We start from the raw sequence: 19,320 nt of genomic DNA, 5'->3' as shown, positions 1-19,320 counted from the left end.
CCAGAGATCGAAGATCGAATGTCACATTCTCAGGTTTGTTTTCAAGCTCATGTGAGTGTGCTAAATCTAATTTAGTGTGGGGCTGAGTGTAAGCCTCATTGTACAGTGATCTTATTGCTTTGATACAACTTAATAAAGGTCTTTCTTCATCTAATGCTATAAAATAATCATCGAAACTGTCAAAAAGCAAAAAATCATAGGGTCATGTACAAAGCTAGCTTTTAATTTTATATTGGTAAAATCTAAAACGTAAAAGCTGCCATTTTTTATAATGCAATTCCAAATTAGGTTTTAGTGCTCACCCTTAGTTTGCAAAACAAAATTAAGGTGCAAGTGTATTTATATATAGTTCTTCATTTCTCAGTGAGACTCTAAAAATATAACTTAGATGATTTATTACGATGTGCTAAATATGATATTCCTTACGAAAATAAAATAACAAGTTATTTTCGCATCATACTTTTTTTTACCGTACATAATTTACTGGTAACTCCAAATGGAGTCTTAACTAATACGCTAAGTATGCAAATGAACAAGTACTTTCATACTGTACATACTATAATCTATGGGCGATTTCAAATGGAGCCTTAATTGATTTTATATATTTATAAATAAATTATATAACATTTTTAGATTTGCATATTCAATTATATATATTTGGTTATAAATAAAATCACATATAATTTTTCTGAACTATGCACCATTTGAAATTGACTATCTAACCTTTTAAAAATTTGACTTTACCATTCAATCTTTCAATTAGTTTGATTTGAATCGTTCAACAGCTTTAACTTTATAATAATGTGAATGAGTTATTTATCATTACAGATTTAGTTTAGTATATTCATACAATTCTCATAACTATAGATTCATTAAAATAATCAATTGGCTTAAATTTTAAAGTCAAAATGCCATCGACGCAAATCAAACAATTTGAAAGGTTGGATAGTAAAATAAAAAATTTCAAACATTGAATAGTCGACTCAAAATATTTCATAATTTAGATAAATTTGATACATTTTTACCATACAAATTTGATTGGTAAGAAGTAATTAGGGAGATCATCGATTAATTGGTTCGTATCAGTTTTTAGTGGAATGCTGGACTAAATCAAATTCTTTTAATTTTACAATTTTTTGAACCAAACCGATCAAACTATTACACCAAATCGAAATCAATCCGAGCCGAAATTTTTTTGTTTGGCTCTCTGCTAGTTTGGTCGATCGGCTTGGATTTTTTGAAGTTCTTCGAGACATAATATAGCCAAAAATTGATATTAATTTGTTGGTTTAATAAACTTAATTATTTATATTTAAAAACTTTAATTTATGTTAAAATTTAAGAAAATTTTGTTTGACTAAACAGAAAATTTTATTCATTTTTTAAAGTATTTTTTAAAATAATGTATAATTTAATGTTCAGCGGAAATGAATATGCTGTTTCATTTAATCGGTTAATTCGATCACTTTTGTTTTTAAATTAGATACCCAAATCAAATGCTAAATTTTAAAATTTTAGATTAAATCGATCGGGTTTAAATCAAAATCGTGCAAATAAAGTAGTATTCAGTAGGGGTGAAAACAGATCGGATATGGTCAGATGTTTGAGGAAATCATATCCGCATCCATATTTTTTTCTCTGAATATGGATTCAGATACGGATATTGATATATATAAGATACGAAATTCGTATTACCATGCTAAAAATGGTTTCAAATATGGCCGGATATTTTTTTCGGATCCAAATATAGATCAGATACGCATATCATTTATATAAATATAATAATATACATTAATATACACATATACAGTAAACTAGAAACGCAAAAATATAACTTTATTTTTCTACTTGTTTCCTCACTTTATTTCTTTACATGTAATTTTCATATATAACTCATTATAAAATAAACGAATAATATAAAAAATTATCTTATATTTTTTCACAACATGTATTAATCAGAGATGTACTCCGAAGGAAAGGAATTTAGATAGATCGGACGGATAAAATTGAGCGTATAGATATTCGCATTCATATTTTTTTTCTTTGATATTTAAAAAATTTTAATTCTCTAGAATTGTGTTCGTATCCGTATCCGACTGGATCCGGATATTTTCTATCTGAATCAGATATTACCGAATACCCGATCCGTTTTCACCCCCCCGGTATTCAGTTCGGTTTCGTGCGGCAACTGAAGTCACGAGTGACGTAACTACTACAACACGGCGCCAGGTGTCCGACAACGACGCAGCCACGTCAACCGACAGTGGACACGTGTCGAAGACCCAATTCGCCTCCGCACCTCTCTTTCCCGCCATATATAAACACAGCATCATATCATGTATATCCACCTCCTCTCCCGCCATATATATCCATCACTTTGGTATACATAGTTTACTTTGCACTACCATATACACTCTGATAAAAATGGCTTCTGTGGGGGGTGAGCCACCGAGCATATTGGCTCGGGTGGATCGGTTGGACATAATGCTGGGCTACTTGGAGGAGATGCGGGGAAGCCGCAGCGGCGGCGGCGGCGGCGGAGGGGGGTCGGGGTCGCCGCGCATGGAGGAGGAGGCGGAGAAGGAGGAGGGTTTTGTGGAGTTAAATTAGTAAATAAATAAATAATATANCGTCGAGCGGAACGATGACGAGCGACGGCGGCGGCCGCGGAGATGGCGGCAACTCCTCATCGCTGAGCTCGTCGCCAGCGAGCCTCGCGCGGCAGCGGCGGCAGTGCAGGCCCATCGACGACGTGGTCGCGGAGGCGCGGGAGAAGGGCAACCTCATCGACCGCATCGACCGCCTTGAGGTCCGGATTCTCAAGGTGAGCTTTAAACGTCGAGGGCCAGTTTTCGTTCACGGTTTGTAATATTTCGAATAAATTTATATATTTTTTGTTGAAAATATTTAAATTATTATCATTTATCTTGTTTAGCTATAAAAGGTGTTAGTGAAATTATGAAATTATTATTGTATGTATATCTTAGGCGGTAGAAATATTAGGTTATTATGGACTAGAAGATCCTCTTATTTTCATATTTTATTAGAATTATATTAGTGGAAAAGTGAAATAGGAATCCTCTATATTTTTTATTAAAAATATTTAAATTATTACCATTTAGCTCAAAGTGAAATTTAGTGAAATTATTTTGTATTCTTAGATCTTAGATGACATATAAGAATGCTAGATTGTCATAGATTAAAAAGTATTATTACTTTTCTATTTGATAAGAATTATTAATAGTTTTTTAATAAAAATATACTAGTTTCTAATAACTTTCCAACCTAATAAGTGGCTTAGTAACAAATAAAATATGCAATATTTTTAAAATATTATAAATTTTGAACAAAACGGCCTCCAAGAGTAAAATTATATGTAGGTTATTTGGATATTTATTTAGTAGTGATACTAAATAAAGTAGGAAGATTTTTATTTGTCATTGTACTTTATATCCGTATACTTTTTATTTACTCTAGTAGAAGTATGCACGCGTCGTATCTGAAAAAAAATAATTATAATTCAATTATCCTGAATGGAAAATAAACGTATTGAGCTTTTAAATCATTTATTTCAGAATAATAGTTATTTCGTAAGTAAAATATATTATTCTATCAAATTATAGATATTAAGAGCACTCTATAGACAAAAATTATATACTCGCAACTACCTAAGTAATATATAAAATCAACACTATGATCGAGAGACCTGTAACATAATTTAATTTTATTTGTTTTGTAATTAGCAGTTGGAGGAAGAGATAGTGTTGGGGAAGAGGGAGGGAGACACTATTGAGAAGAGGCCAAGGAGTGGGGAGAAGAGGAGGCATGGGAAAGGTCTCAAGAGATTGGTTAAGTCCTGCGTCAATGGAGACCTCAAAACCAAAGAGTAGTCAAAAGAGAGCTTGGACCAAGTGTTTTTTTTACCTCTCTTTTTTTTTTTTTAATGTAATATGTGGGGTTTTTTGTTTTAGTTTAAACTTTGGCTTGTGGTGATTTTGGCTTTGTTCCTTTCTTAAAATGCTTGGAGAAAATAAGAACTCTACCTTAGTTTTTGATGGGTGCATTAATATTTTACGCGGTTAGAAAACGATGTTTTGCATGTTATTTAAGTACTTCATGCTTTTGCTGCTCTGGTACCATATAAAATTAAAATTTTCGTTTTATAAACGGTGCGTAAGTTGGTAATTACTATTTTTCTATTATTATGTTCGTTACTAAGTTAAAATTGTGATATTGTTTTAGCTCGACAAGAGTCTTCGTGGAGTAATTTGTTAGCTTTAATAAGTTGGTAGTGGTTTTTTAGTGGCTTGTTACATAATTATCGGAAAGTAGCTGATATTGTATAGTTTAATATGGTGTTAGAATAGAAGGTCTTGAGTTTTGAGTCTCATTACAGAGATGAAGAAGATTGTAAATTTAAGCCTTAACAATGATCAATTTATATATTTTAATATAGTAATTTGTGGATAATATTTTCTTTTTAATGTTTAAGATTGATACTTTTTAGACACTTCCTTTTTTTATACAATAATTAACGCTAAAAAATGACCACTCTGTTATTTGGCGATAGCCGATTGGGTCAAATTATAATTGTGATCGGTAGACGTTGTGTCTGCATAATTTGTGAGATAATCGATTGTGTCTGCATAATTAGCGTCTGCTAAAAAATGATCACTCTGTTATTTGGCGATAGCCGATTGTGTCTGCATTATAATCGTGACCGGTAGATGTTGTGTCTGCATAATTTCAAATCTTCAGCCATTTTCCTTCTTACAGTTAGGCCCACCTCACTCCTGTCGACCTCCACATCAAATGTAGTCTCTGATGCCCGCAAGGTGCTTGATGAAATGTCTAAAAGAGATTTGTTGTTTTGGAATGCCATGTTTTCGGGGTTGCGTTGGGAATTAGGAGTTATGATGATAATGTTTTGTTGTTTTATAGAATGAAACATGAGGAAGGATTGGTGGTGAATTCCGCGACGCTGGTGTGTCTCCTTTCGGCTTATGGCGAGTTGTTAGGGTGCAGATTAGGGCAAGAGATTCATTGCTATTGTTTCATATGCAGGTTTGCGTAGTCGCAACCTCGTGTTGGAACATCCTTGATTGGGTTCTATTGGAGCTTCAATTCAAATATGCCCACAATGTCGTTGATTCGATGCTGATCACTGAAGGAAACGCATTGCTTCCGATTATGTGACGCTGCTCGCCCGCTGTGTTGCAGTCGCGCAGTCGCCGAAAATTTGAACTTTGTGAAGCAATGACAATTTTTCAGAAAATGGATCACTCCGATTATCGTGGGACTTATCTGGAACAAAATGTCCTATGAAGCTTGTGATCTTTTTCGACAGATGTTACAGAATCGAACCACGCCTAATTCGCATGTAATGGTCTCTCGTCGGGGTGGATGCGGCAAATTGATTCAATATCGACTCAGCGTTGTGAACTGCACATGGCGAAATGTACGTGGACTGCGGAGATGAATCTGCTGGACTTGAATACATTTTGGGAGCTCTAGCAGAGGTTTTAATGTTGTGGAATGCTATCATGGCCTGCTATATTCAATGCTCCTTAACAGTGGCTGAGCATATATGGGAATGGATAGAGACATCCAGTTAAGGTGAGAAGCAAGATCATGAAGTAAAACAACTTTCCGGATCGGACTATCATTAAACTGCGCATAAAGTTTTGATTTGGACTTGGAGCAATGACGATTTTTCTGTCAGATGTGCATCGGTTCTTCGAGTAGTCGAAGTCAATAAAATGTGTAGCTACATAATATCTTAGAAAATGGTTCTGGTGAGTCTTCCCCTCATGCATTTCACGCAAATTTCTCCGCTGTTGTGGCATTCAGAAAACTTCCCAGTCTTTTGGTCAGAACCGTATGTACATTTCCGTTCGGGCATTTGGTCAGATGTAAGATGTAACTAGATTTCATCTGTTCGGTTCGAGCAATCTGAAAGCTGAAGTATTGAAAGTTTCGAAACAATGAACTTCCGAGAACTCGGCTTTCGCTCGGAAGAGTCTGAATTCAAGTTCTCAGAAGTATATTCTTCCCCTTCCATATACTTATCTGCAATGCAAGCACTTTCGCTAGAGAACTCACGAGCGCAACATTTCGAGAACTACTTATCGAACTTCTGAGAACAATCTTGCTGATCCTAAGGAAAAGAGTTCTGACAATGGATAACCTGGTGAAGAGGGATAGGGTGGGCGAACAATCTTCTGCATTATGTCTCCACGAAGAACTGGAGACTGTCGACCACCTATTCACCTACTGCGGATACTGCAAGTCCGGACTAGTTAGGATAATGCACGACGGAAAGCAAACCCAAAGGACGAGGGGAAGCTGGAACTAACATCTTCCAACACAGTGAAAAGTCAGTCCCGCAGGACGTGAACGAATTACAGAACCTTTTAGAATCCTAGTTTCAAATGTTCGACACGACTGTTTTGTTCTCGTCTAAGGCCTCGTTATTGCTTCGCTTCAGTTGCTAAGTTCATCGACCTTACAGAATGAATCAGATAATATGCTACCTTTCCCTCAGAAAACCAAAAAAAAAAAAAAAACACTTTCTGCGAAAGTGCTTTTCTATTGAGCATGTTGAAACACTGGAGCTTCTCTGGCTTTCTGTTTTATCATTTCAATCTGCTGAAAATTAACCCACATTGGCTGATTGGTTCCACTTCCCTGTATAATGCATTTTGGAAAATAAAAAGTGCTCTTTTTCTTTAGGCAATTGTTATTGCATGGTCTATATCTTGTAGATCATAATTCTTATAACAGGGGATTTGACCAGAAGCCATTCCTTTCATTCATAAAGTTGTCCTTCCTCCATATGGAAATTTTGTCTGAAGAGAGCTTTAACTTCATCCCAAGACCCAAATAAACTGAAGAAGATGACTTTTGTGTTGGAAGTTGGGACCGATTTTATGTGTAGCTTTGGCTCTAGTTGAGTCACATCAACATTTCTTGGTTTTTATTTCAAGTAAAACCATGCACATGTGATTCAGAATAGCCACCTCCTTTCACATCCCAACAAGCTAATTCCTTTAACCTAATTAATCATATCCACTCTTCAAACATCGGATCTAAACACTATTTGCTCTAATAGTGTCGCGGATAAATTGCACATTTGGTCCTCAAACTATAAGGTGGGTTGGGTGAATATTGATGTATCGTTAATATAAAAGTGATGTATTAGTATTGTAACTGTCGATGCTTCGAATCACTTTTCTAATTAAATAAGATTGTGGGAATTAATTACAACACTTTTGTAAGTTTAGACCCTAGTTAGTTAATTCGTGAATTATTCGCGAATTTTTTAGAAAACGAATTAAACGGCCGAATAAGGGATATTTTTTTGGAAAAAAATAATTATTCGTGAATTATTCACGATTCACGAATAATTCGGCAAAAAAAAAGGGCGCTCGCGGTGGACTTGCGGGTCGCGTCGTCGCCGCTGTCGTCGTCGTCCTCCTCCATAACATTTTTGCAAGCTTTTAATCTTTATTCCAGATGGAACTATTTATCCGTGAATCCGTGAAATGCACCTCATTCCTCCTTTTGCGGACAAAATTGACTGATAAATTTGCAGAAATTTTCTTGGACTGAACCTACGATCAGAGGTACTGGCATATTAATTGCTCTCAAAGATATACCAATTTTGGCCCGAAGTTGAGCCAAAATTTATGCTGGCTCAAATGAGCCAGCATCCTACTCTGTAGCAAGAGGCCGGCCAGGTTGAGCCGAGTTACATTCGAAATGGCGCGAGGCCGGATTGGACCAAGTCATATTCGTAATGGTGTGAGGCCGGTTTGGCCGAGCCACAATCCAGATTTATGGGTATTGTGTCTGTACGCTTTAATTGAGTTAGTTGTGTATTTCTAGCAGCTGAAGCTTTTGAAGTTAATAGTTTGCGCCAACGATCCGATAAGTGGTATCAAAGCTAGAGATCATGGGTTCAATTCCCATATATTGCGAATTTGTGTAAATACTGGAGAGAAGATTGTTGGCTTAAATGGCTTAGCATCTTGCCTTGTGACGGAAGGTCAGGTTGGGTCGAGTCATGTTCGAAATGGCCGTGAGGCTAGGTTGGTCCGAGTTATGTTCGAAGTGGGGCGAGGCCGGTTTGGCCGAATTACAATCGAGACCATGAACGTTGTGTCTGTCCTCTTTAAGTGAATCGGTTATATATTTATAACAGTTCAAACTTTTAAGATTAATAGTTAGTGTCAACGATCCAACAAATTACACCTCCTCTTGATCCCTTATTTCATCATCTTCTTTAGGCATTTGCTAGTATAGTGTAACTAGCATAGGTGAAGAAGATGACAAAAACAAAAAAAATCTACTTGTAGAAGCACTTTTAGGTTAAAGTTTCATCATCATCCCACAATCCTGAAGTTGAATTAGCTGCTGTATAAGCAAGCTAGAATCTCTGCACCTAAAACTTTAGCTTTCATGTACATTGATCTCTCATTTTCATTCAAGTATTGTTAAATCACATATTTTGGTCCTCAAAATTGTGGTCGACAACGTGACAATCACCAAAATGTCGCATTACTATCACACTAGCAAACATCAGCATCCAATTAATTGAGTTGGGCAGTAGAATCTCGTTAAAATAATTTAAAAAGTTTGCGCCAAAATTTATAGAAAATTAAAATTTGAGGGCCAAAGTGCCACCCTCGAGGACCAAAAGTGTAATTTATCCTTATATTCTAGTATATTTGTAGGTCATATGTTGTTTGTTTCTAAACTAGATTTTAGTTGATTTTTTTTTTTTTTTTTTTTTTTTTTTTTTTTTTTTAAAAACATTCTCTTGACTTTCAGATTTTCTTTTCTNTTAAAATAATTTAAAAAGTTTGCGCCAAAATTTATAGAAAATTAAAATTTGAGGGCCAAAGTGTCACCCTCAAGGACCAAAAGTGTAATTTATCCTTATATTCTAGTATATTGGGTAGAAGTGTATGGAGACCCCCTCAAGTATTTTTCATTTGATTAATATTCTTTAAATTTTTTCAATTTTTTTTTTTAAAAAACATTCTCTTGACTTTCAGATTTTCTTTTCTAAATAAATCTTTTAATTAACTAGTTTGCTTAAACTAATTTTTTAATTTTTTGAATTAGCACCTCAGTTATATATAAAAATAACAGATAATATACTTCGTAGTTCCCCAAACTGAGAAAAACATTCAAAACAGTTAAATTTAACAAAATCTAAAATTAAATTTGATGAAATAATTTAACTCAAAATAAATTGATCAACGTCGAGGGCCGAGGGGTGTCAATCATTAAAAAAAATGTTGAAGGATCAATCTTAGAATGAGCAATAGTTGAGGGGTCCTACACATTTTTAAATTGTTACACCATCTTAGTTGATTAACAAAACGGCAAACGACAAAGTTCGAATCCTAGTTGATTCATATATATTTTTAGCTAAATTTATTTCTGAATGAAATAAACGAATCGGATAGTATGTTATCTATCTCTCTCAAAAAATAAACAAAACGCATGATCAATTGATGCTACAAAATTAGAACTTATTAAGGTTTATTTACTGTTACACACCAAGTTAAGTCCCTTAAAATTATAATTTAATATGGCAAGGCAAATTAATTAAGTGCACCAAAAGAGTGTGTCAACTACCTCCATTTTCATTGGTCCAAATATCCTTGTTTTTTTTTCTAATATTAATTCATCTTTAATTATTCTTTCTATATATATATATATAGTACAATAAGACACTGCCCAATATTATTTTTTTTGCCATAATAGAAAATTCTTTACAAAAATATTTCTAAATGTACCTGAAATATAATTGATGAGTAAGTTTTTATAATATGAATAAACTCATTTTCTGGATATACTGGAACTTCTAGTGCTAAGGCATGGGGGAGTGAACAGCGAAGGCGCGACTTCGAGTCCTAATAGAGGGACTCGAGGGTTCCAGTGGTCGTGTTGGACTCAAGCATTATATTACGACGAGCGCACAAATAGAAACAAAAAAATAATAGACATGAAATAAACAAATCACAAAACAGTAAATAAAATGATATACAAAGATTTACGTAGAAAATTCTTTGCAAAAAAACAAACAACGAGCGAAAGAGAAGAGAACTTTACTATGAAAAAGAAGAAAGAGATTTGTCGCATCGTAGACATCTATTTTTTTCTTTCACATATTTTTCTCTCAAAATTTGTTAAACCTTGAAACTGTCGACTAATCAGGGTTTCAAAATCAAAGTTGATAACCAAATTTCGAGATGCATCTAACAAATTCGATTCTCGAAACGAAAGAAAAGTTATTGGTTTAGTTTTTCAAACTTGATATTTATCTTGGATACCATGTTCAAAACCTAGTTTGTCCACTATATATGCTTTTGAGGTTATTTGGAATTTAAACAGATAAACCTTTAGTAGAGAGCTCCCCAATGACTGTCGTTGGGAAGTCCTTGATCTAATGAGGGTAAATTACACTTTTAGTATCAAAGTATGACGTGCATGGAAGTTCATTCCTCGAACTTTAATTTATTGTAATTTCTGACCCTAGCTATAAGGCGCATGACATTTTACTTCTTAAACTTTAAATTATAAGTTTTGGCTTGAGCTATGAGCTTTAATTGTGAAATTTGAGTGAATTTTCTAACTTGTGGCTGCATCCTAGCTACTTGATTATGCAATAAAAATTAAAATACTGTATTATTTCAATGGTAGTACTTCATAAATACTTATTCAAAAAAATTAGATTGTGATACTTGGTTGTAATAATTCAAAAAGTTTAAGAACTAAATTATCACACATCTTATAATTTGAGCAAAAAAAATACAATCAATTAAAGTTCGAGAACTAAAGTGTCACGCTTCTTACAGTTCAAGCAAGAAATTATAACAAATTAAAGTTTAAGGACTAAACTGTTACAAATCTCACAGTTTGAGGACCAAAAGTGTAATTTATCCAATAATATATTATAGTATATGGAAATTCAATATTATATTACTACAAATGTACATAAAATCACAGCTACAACTTCTTTAAAAAAAAAAAAAAAAAGGTTTTAGGATCATTTTCAATGTTTTGAGATATTTCTATGTAAATATTATATTAGTGCAAATTTACATGAAATCATAGCTACAACATTTTTAAAAAAAAAAGTTTTACGATCATTTTCAATGTATTTCACCATCCACAGCCCATACCACCCATAAATATTATTATAAACTCATTAAACATGTTACATATGTCACTTTTATTTTTTTGTTATTATCTTTTGCTTATCTCTCCTATTATTATTTATTAATTAATCCCATAGTCACTATCCAAAGCATGGAGGATGCATCATATAAAAGTCCCACAACCACTACTTTGTTTTTTTTTTTTTTTTTTTTTTTTCCCCTCCTCTTTCCTATGTATGATGTCAAAAACATGGAGATCAAAAACAACCTCATTATCCTCAAGGAGATGATGAGATAGAGAGGAGATGGAGATGGGAGTTAAATTATGCACCCAAACACATCACCATCATTATCCAAGCATCTGAGTGTCGTTTTGTTCGGAAAATAAATTGTTGTTAATTATTTCTGATATAGATACAATTTTTGGGATAAACTGGAATAAGACCAATTTTGTATTTGAATAAAAAATTAGATTATTTCAAGGAATAAGAAAAATAGTGTTTAAAAAATTAGACCGGTGCAGTGAGAATACGCATAATTATAATTTTAGAATAATAATATATTTCTAATTAACTAATATCAAAATATTAATTAAATAATTACTACTATATTTAATAAATTAATTGATTAATAAAAAATATGGCTAGATAACTCTAAATTTAAATTAATAAATTAATAAATATTAATTAATTAATTAATTAATTAATGAGTGCTATTAATTAATAAATTAATTAACCCTAAGTAATTTAATAAATTAATAAATTAATTAGTTAATAATATAATTGTTAGATAATTAGTTAAGAAAATAATTAAATTAGTCAAAATATTAACTAGTTAATCTATATAAATATTAGCTATTGCATAAATACACTAAATAATTAATTTTTAATTATCTAATTAATTATGACTAATAAGTTAATTTCTCAAAAAGTTAGTTAAATATTTATTAGAGTAATAAATCAAATGATTAATTATTTTGTCTAGTTAATTAGTAAATAAATTATATCCACTAAATTAATTAATAATATTCTATTATTAAATTAGTAGAAGTATTAGAAAAGGAATTGTTGTTCTACTAAAAAAATGGATCAATAATTCCACTCTCTTAACGAGTTATTCCGGAATAACCCGTTAAGAAAAAAACTAGAGTTTAAGGAGAATAAGGCTTTTATTCTCTTAAAAATATTTCTCTCCTTATTTTCGCACCAAACAATTAAGGGACAATTTCCTGTGTGCCCCTCTAACAGTATGTATTTACATGGATGCCCCTATAAAAATTGAAATATCCCAAATACCCCTCTAAATATAGAAAACTTTCAAAAATACCCTTCAAAACACATTTTCGTTAAAATCTACAGTAACAACAATCAAAATACTAATTTTACCCTTTTCATATTTGCCCTTTTAAATGTTCCAATTATTAGTAATAATTTTAACTTTTGTAAATACCCCATAAATTTAAAAGTTTTACAAATTTAAAAGTTATTTAGTTATATTTTCACATTCATTTCTGTAAGAATTATATATTCTAAAAGAATAATATTTTTATCTTACTCAATATTATTAAATATTTCTAAATTTTTTTAAAATGGAGAGAGAAAATAATAAATAGCTGAAAAATTACAAAGTTTTATCATTAATTATAAAGCATAAAATTACTTACTAGATTTGAAATTACAATAAAACGATTTAGCATTGTTTACAAATTTTTTTAAAAAAAACTCAGATTATCTGATAAATTTTATAATCAAGGTTAGAGAAGTGCAAATGTACTAAATAACAGTGTGAATTGACTTTTATTAATATTTTAATAGTATTTAAATTGAATACTTGTATCATTATCTAAACTAATTACTAGTGAGGGACAGTTTTGAAAGTTTATTTGTTGTACATTTCATCACATTAAAGTGCTCTTTCAAAAAATTTTAAAAAATTCAGGATAAAATGAACATTTTCACTGATTCATAATAACCTATCTAAATTAAATAGATGTTTGGTAGGGAGATAGAAATTAACGGCGAGAATATATTTATAAGATAGTATTTGTAATGATATTTGTGATATGATCAAATTTATAGGGATATTTATAATATTTTGAACGTTTAGAGGGGTATGAATGAAATTAACCCTTCATTAGTAATAGTTGGAACATTTAGAAAGGCAATTATGAAAAGGGTAAAATCGGTATTTTGGTTGCTGTTACTGTAGATTTTAACAAAACTGTGTTTTGAAGGGTATTTTTGAAAATTTTCTCTATTTAGAAGGGCATTTAAGATATTTCAATTTTTATAGGGGTATTCGTGTAAATACATGCTTTTAGAGGGGCACATAGGAAATTTTCCCAACAATTAATATCTTTATTTCTCTCCTTATAGTTGTTAATTGCATCCGAACTGTCTAAATTTTTATCAACCTGACTTTAAAAATTCAATCTTATGGGAGGAAATTTGATCTTTAGTTTTAATTTTTGAAAATTAATTATGATCATTTTGGTGTGTTCTTCTTTATCGCTCCTTGATTATTGGGCTAAACAATTTACAAATTTAAGTAGTTGTTTGCAACAATCTAAAAGTATAGATGCCAAACTCAAAAATTTTAAAATGACTATTACAAATGAGAAGAACGTTTTAAAAATAACGAAGTTATAAAAATTTTGGATTTTAGAAAAGAAAATTTCAGATCATTCTAAACTTTGGCCTAACCTTAACTCTTCATCTGATATGTACTGAAAAACATAAATTTATAATCTGAACAATCAATTCGCCAAAATCAATCATCGGGCTTGTACTTCGCATCAAGCCATTTAGTCGCTTTCGACACACAATTGTTTCGTGACAAAGAAAATATTTGTGCCTAAGTTTAAATATTGTAAAAATTGGAGGACGTTATGTAATTTGAGTAAAACTCAGATAGTATTTGTGTAATTTGGATAAAAGTTCAAATGTTTATCACAAATATGTCAAAGTTAAGGTGATGTTACATCATTCTTTTTCACATTAAAACTCACAAACACTTATCAGGAGAAGGTGATTGATTGCAATAAATTAATTATTTAGATCACAACCTTATGTTTTATAAAATTTTAGATGATGAATTATAATTTAGCCAAAGACAAGTTACTTTAAGGGGGTCCTTTTTTCCCAAAAAATTTGAAAAGTCTACTAACTATTTTGTAATTATAATTTGTTCCATAATTGGCCCAAAAAACACACACAAATTTTTCCCTAATAAGGTAAAAGCTTGGCTTGCTAAAAAAACTCACTATTTTTTTTAAATTTATTTAAGTTTGATTCAATGCAAATAACTAAATTCTACTCAAAATTTTAATTTGTTTTAAAAAAAACCTTAACTACTAAAATAGTTGACTTACTAATTATTTTAGGATTACTTAATTTTTTATTACCAATCAAGGGTTTTTTGGATCAAATTGAAATGGAATTAAACTAGGGAAAAAAAAATCCAAATCAATTTAAAGTTGAAGGGTCAAGTTTACAAATAAAAAAGTAAAAATGTATGGATACCCTCAACTATAGTCGATTTTAGAATCCCCCCTTTATTTTAACTTTTCCTTTTTTGTTAAGACCTCCTAAACTATCAATTCTTTAGAACTAAGTTATTTTAGTTAGTTTAGTTGAAAATTTTATTAAATTTAAGGGATAATTGCCTGTATGCCCCTCAAAACTTCGGAAATATCTCATTAACTCCTTTTTTTTTTCTTTCCAATATACCCATCATATGTTTTTCCATTATTCCAAAATATCCCTACAGTTACCACCCGTTAAGTTAACTTGGCTTAAACGTAAGTTAAATATCTACCACAGTTAAAGAAAATTAAAATACCAATTTTGCCCTTAACTTAAGGACAAATAAGAAATATTGGTGACGGTAGAGGAGTATATTTGAAAAGACCAGAAGTCAAAATACTTTTTGTGCCTCTAACTTAAGTGCAAATAAGAAAAGTTAGTAATAGTGGAAAGGTATATTTGAAAGGACTAAATAGTAATTTTATACAGACAACAGAGTTCATCAACAGATTTTAACTCTAAGAATATATTTAAAATAGGTTGGAATGTAAAAAAAATATTTTTAATATTAACCTTCTAAAAGAGGTAAATCAGAAAGTTGGAAACTTTTCAGAGATATAAAAGTAATTGCCCCTAAATTTAATGACGCTATTAGCGTTTATAGACAAGTTTATTACAACCAAAATAGCTAATAAAGTCATTATTTACAAAACTATTAAATTCAATAACATTACAAAAGAATTTGGTAAAATTTTCATTTTTTTTTGCTAAAATTATTTAATTTTAAAAAATTTGAAAGTAAAGATGGTCCGTAATAATAATTTTTTAAAAAAAAAAACTCAAGCTGAGGTAGGGGTGGAAACGAGCCGAGCTCGAGCGAGCTTATGTCAGCTCAAACTCGGCTTGAAATTAATTTCGAGCCTAAATCTAGGCTCAAGCTCGGCTTGAAATTAATTCGAGCCGAGCTCGAGCGAGCCTAATTTCGAGTCGAGCCGAGCTCGAGCTCTAAACGAGCCGATTGAAATTCTCGACATTATATAATCAATAGTTTAATTTTTATAGAACATTACCTACAATTTGATGCAACATGTCCAACAGTTCAAAATACAAAATAATTATAAAAAATGTGAGCTAGGGTGACTTCCTGACTCGATGAGGGTCTCAGAGAGAGAGAGAGAGAGAGAGAGAGAGAGAGAGAGAGAGGAAAAAAAGTAGGGATTTGAAAATTTGAATGTTATCATGTTTTAGGGTTATGTGCAACAGTGAAAGTCTGAAAGAGAGAGTGTGTTATGTAAATTTAGAGTTGGGCTCAATTGTACGATTGTACTTGTTGGGTTTATTTTATGGGCCAACAATAATGGCCCAAATTAAATTAAAGCCTATATATAATTAAAATACATTATATTTATAAATATTATATATATATATATATATATATATGAGTCCGGCTGCTATACTTTTATGAGTATTGGCTCCTTTATACTCATAAGTTTTCGACCCTTAGATTTATTCCATTAATCATTTTCATCCGTTAGATCATATTATTTAACCAACTACCCACTCAACCCTAGGGGACCACTATCATTCTAAGTGGGGACCACCATCATCCTAACCACACATCCCATCAATCAACGGTTAAAAATTTATGAGTACAAGGGGGTCTATACTCATAAGAGTATAGTAGCCCCAGCCTATATATATATTTTCGAGCTTTTCGAGCTTTTCTAGCCTAATTCGAACGAGCCGAGTAATACTCAAGCTCGGCTTGAAATGAATTTCGAGCCTTTTATTTTGTTCAAGCTCGGCTCATTTAATTTCGAATCGAGCTCGAGCGAGCCGAATATCGAGCCGAACACGAGTCGAACGCGAGCCGGCTCGCTCGTTTGCCAGCCCTAAGCTGAGGAGGCCATTTCAAAACAATCTATTAATTCTCTGCACCGCATGTTTAAGTACATCTTTTATACTGCACTCATAAAGCGTTATCGTACAGTTCTTAAAGTCAAAATTAAACTCTTTCGATGTGCTTCATAATATCTAAAATGCTTATATATCAAAAATTATAAATTTGGATATTTATGATCTATCGTAAATTAAACGCGGTGTGACAGGATGGGGACATGGGGAATTTCCTTTTCTACCCTTCTAAAAATAAATAGGTCGTCTGATTCAACTCCATCCCCACTAGGGGACAAAAATTTGGTAGACATCCGTCCCCAAACAAGTTGTTTGGGGACGAAGCCGATGAGCGCCGCGTGTGTACAGGCGCCCATCACCACCGCCCTTCCCCCTCTCTCTCTCTCTCTCTCTCTCTCTATCTCTAAAAAACGGAGCTCATAAATTTTTTTTTTCTTTGCCGTTTCCGACGGTAGCGATGGGCGCCACACGCCACGCGGCGCCCATTGGCATCGTCCCCAAACAATTTTGTTTGGGGACGATGCCCACCAAATTTTTGTCCCCCACTAGGGATGTCAATGGGTCACATCGGAGCAGGTTTCAAAAAACTCGAATCCGAATCTAATTATCAAATCGGAAATCAGATCCGAACTCGAATCCGACGGATACAAAAAATTCATATCCAAGCCCAAATCTGACCAAAAATCCAAAATCCGAACCCGAACCCGCAAATCTGAGCCCGGCATAATTATTTCTTTTTACAATATTTCAAAACATATTACATTAAATCTAAATTTTTAAAATACAAATTCAAATATAACATCAATGTAAAATTAATTTAGGTTTGGATCGGTTACGGTCAAAATTCATACCTGCATCCAAATCTGTCGGGTTTTCGTTTTTGATATTTATATTCGATACTATATCCATTTAGCATTGAATATATTCATTCTATACGGGTTCGGATTCGGATAAAATTTTGAATATCTATACCTATTGACATCCCTAATCCCCACCAACAAGTGGGAAATCTCACCTATCCCTGTCTAGGCAGATATTCCCATTTCCACAAAGATGTACTCTTCAGATATTTAGCAAAATAATTTTAAATTAATTTTTTAATTTATAATTTAATTAAATAAAAACTAATAAATATCTATTGCAATTCAACACTACTTAACTAATATACTACATAAGAAATAAATTGTGTTTATATTATTTGATTGAATTGAAACAATGTATTACAATTATTATACACTTGTGGAGAGACTATTGCTGGAATTTGGGAATACAAATTCTATAAAAAATTATCGTTATTGTGCTTAGATAATATATTTTCAAAATATACAGTTATTGATAATTTTTTATATATAAAATGTTTAGATATATAAATTATATAAACAAAGTATATATTAATTTTAAGATATAAATCATCAAATATTACAAGTAGCTTATCGAGTGCAGATAATTTCACATAGGTGAGGAGGTCTTAATTACACCATTGACCTTTATTTTGGGTCCAAACAATCTAATTTTCTGTTAATTTTGATGGAATATCACAAGAAACCTCTTTCGGCACTAAATTTTTTCAAAAACATGTATTTATAGAAAGAAAGGGCGTATCCATCGCACTTAATGGTTTAACCACAGCGCTCACGGACTTTGATGTGACTCAATCCATATGGACGTCAGGTCTATTGTTCGATCTCTTGCCATTAGATCTCTCGTGAGCCGTAGTCCCATTCAATTTATTAGAATCCCTATTGTCACGGGGCAGCCAACAATTCCTCCTCCAACACCTGTACCGTTAATACAGTATGTGGGAATCGAATCCGCGCCACTGACTCTGATACTATTTATGGATCGTGAGCGCTAACCAACTATCCCAAAAGCAAGTGCTCATACGAATAACGCATCCATCGCACTTAAGGGCTCAATCACAGTGCTCAAAGACTTCGATCTAACTCTACCCACCTGAACGTTAGGTCTAATGTTGAGTCTCTTGCCGTTAGGTCTTTTATAAACCGCAGTTTCACTCAACTTATTATATTCATCAAACATAATTTATTAATTTTCTGAACCTATTGTCACAATGCAAAAAATTGAAATTATTTTCGCCGAGTTAAAAATAGGCAGCATGGTAGCACATCTAATTCGATGTCAAAATATCGACCAGAACGAGAATGTCGGTATAATGCGTGTGAGACAGGTCGAGATAGTTAAAGGTCAAGGGTGACTGTATTAATGATGATGAGATTAGGCTTTAATGCAACAACGTGCCTATAGGAGAAACAAGTTAGTTAGGAATTTAAGGAAAGAAAAGAAAAAAATTCAGGGATTAATTGTGCTATTAACGTAGTAGTTAAGTATCTAATTGCCAAAAATTGAGACCAAAAATAACAAAAAGGAGCAATCCCTATTTAAAATTATTAAGGCATGTTTGGTTCATATATTTTAGATTATAAAATCAGAATGGAATTCATTGATTCCAATAACTATTATTTTTTTAAAAAAAAATCGGATTCTGACTCTCATTCCACTCTGAAATGAGAATGACCAAATCCATTTATGGTCCAATGCTTTGAATGCTGAATTGGCCCATTTCAGAATAAACTACTCAAAATCCTCTTTCACGAACACCTCCCCTCCTCTCCATTCACCACTTTACTCTCTCTTAATAAAAAACCTCTCTCATATTCATTCCAATAACAAACCAAATATTTTTAGAT

The 19,320-nt window shown here is 32.2% G+C and overlaps 1 protein-coding gene across 1 annotated transcript; it reads left to right on the top strand.

Annotated features, from left to right (window-relative positions):
- Positions 2,637-6,848, top strand: LOC109709546. The gene is made up of 2 exons (XM_020231832.1): positions 2,637-2,824; positions 3,747-6,848. The coding sequence occupies exons 1-2, from the start codon at positions 2,645-2,647 to the stop codon at positions 3,888-3,890; spliced, it is 324 nt and encodes a 107-aa protein (XP_020087421.1). The 5' UTR covers positions 2,637-2,644; the 3' UTR covers positions 3,891-6,848.

Source organism: Ananas comosus, linkage group 1 (genome assembly GCF_001540865.1).
Source record: "Ananas comosus cultivar F153 linkage group 1, ASM154086v1, whole genome shotgun sequence".
Taxonomy (NCBI): Eukaryota; Viridiplantae; Streptophyta; class Magnoliopsida; order Poales; family Bromeliaceae; genus Ananas; species Ananas comosus.
The sequence above is the reverse complement of the archived record's forward strand: the minus strand, read 5'-3'. Positions and strand labels throughout refer to the sequence as shown.

Excerpts from the sequence above, each read along its gene's own strand:
- LOC109709546 (XM_020231832.1), top strand. The coding sequence starts at position 2,645 with ATGACGAGCGACGGCGGCGGCCGCGGAGATGGCGGCAACTCCTCATCG. Across the intron at positions 2,825-3,746 it reads TTGAGGTCCGGATTCTCAAG|TTGGAGGAAGAGATAGTGTT; the intron begins GTGAGCTTTAAA and ends TGTAATTAGCAG.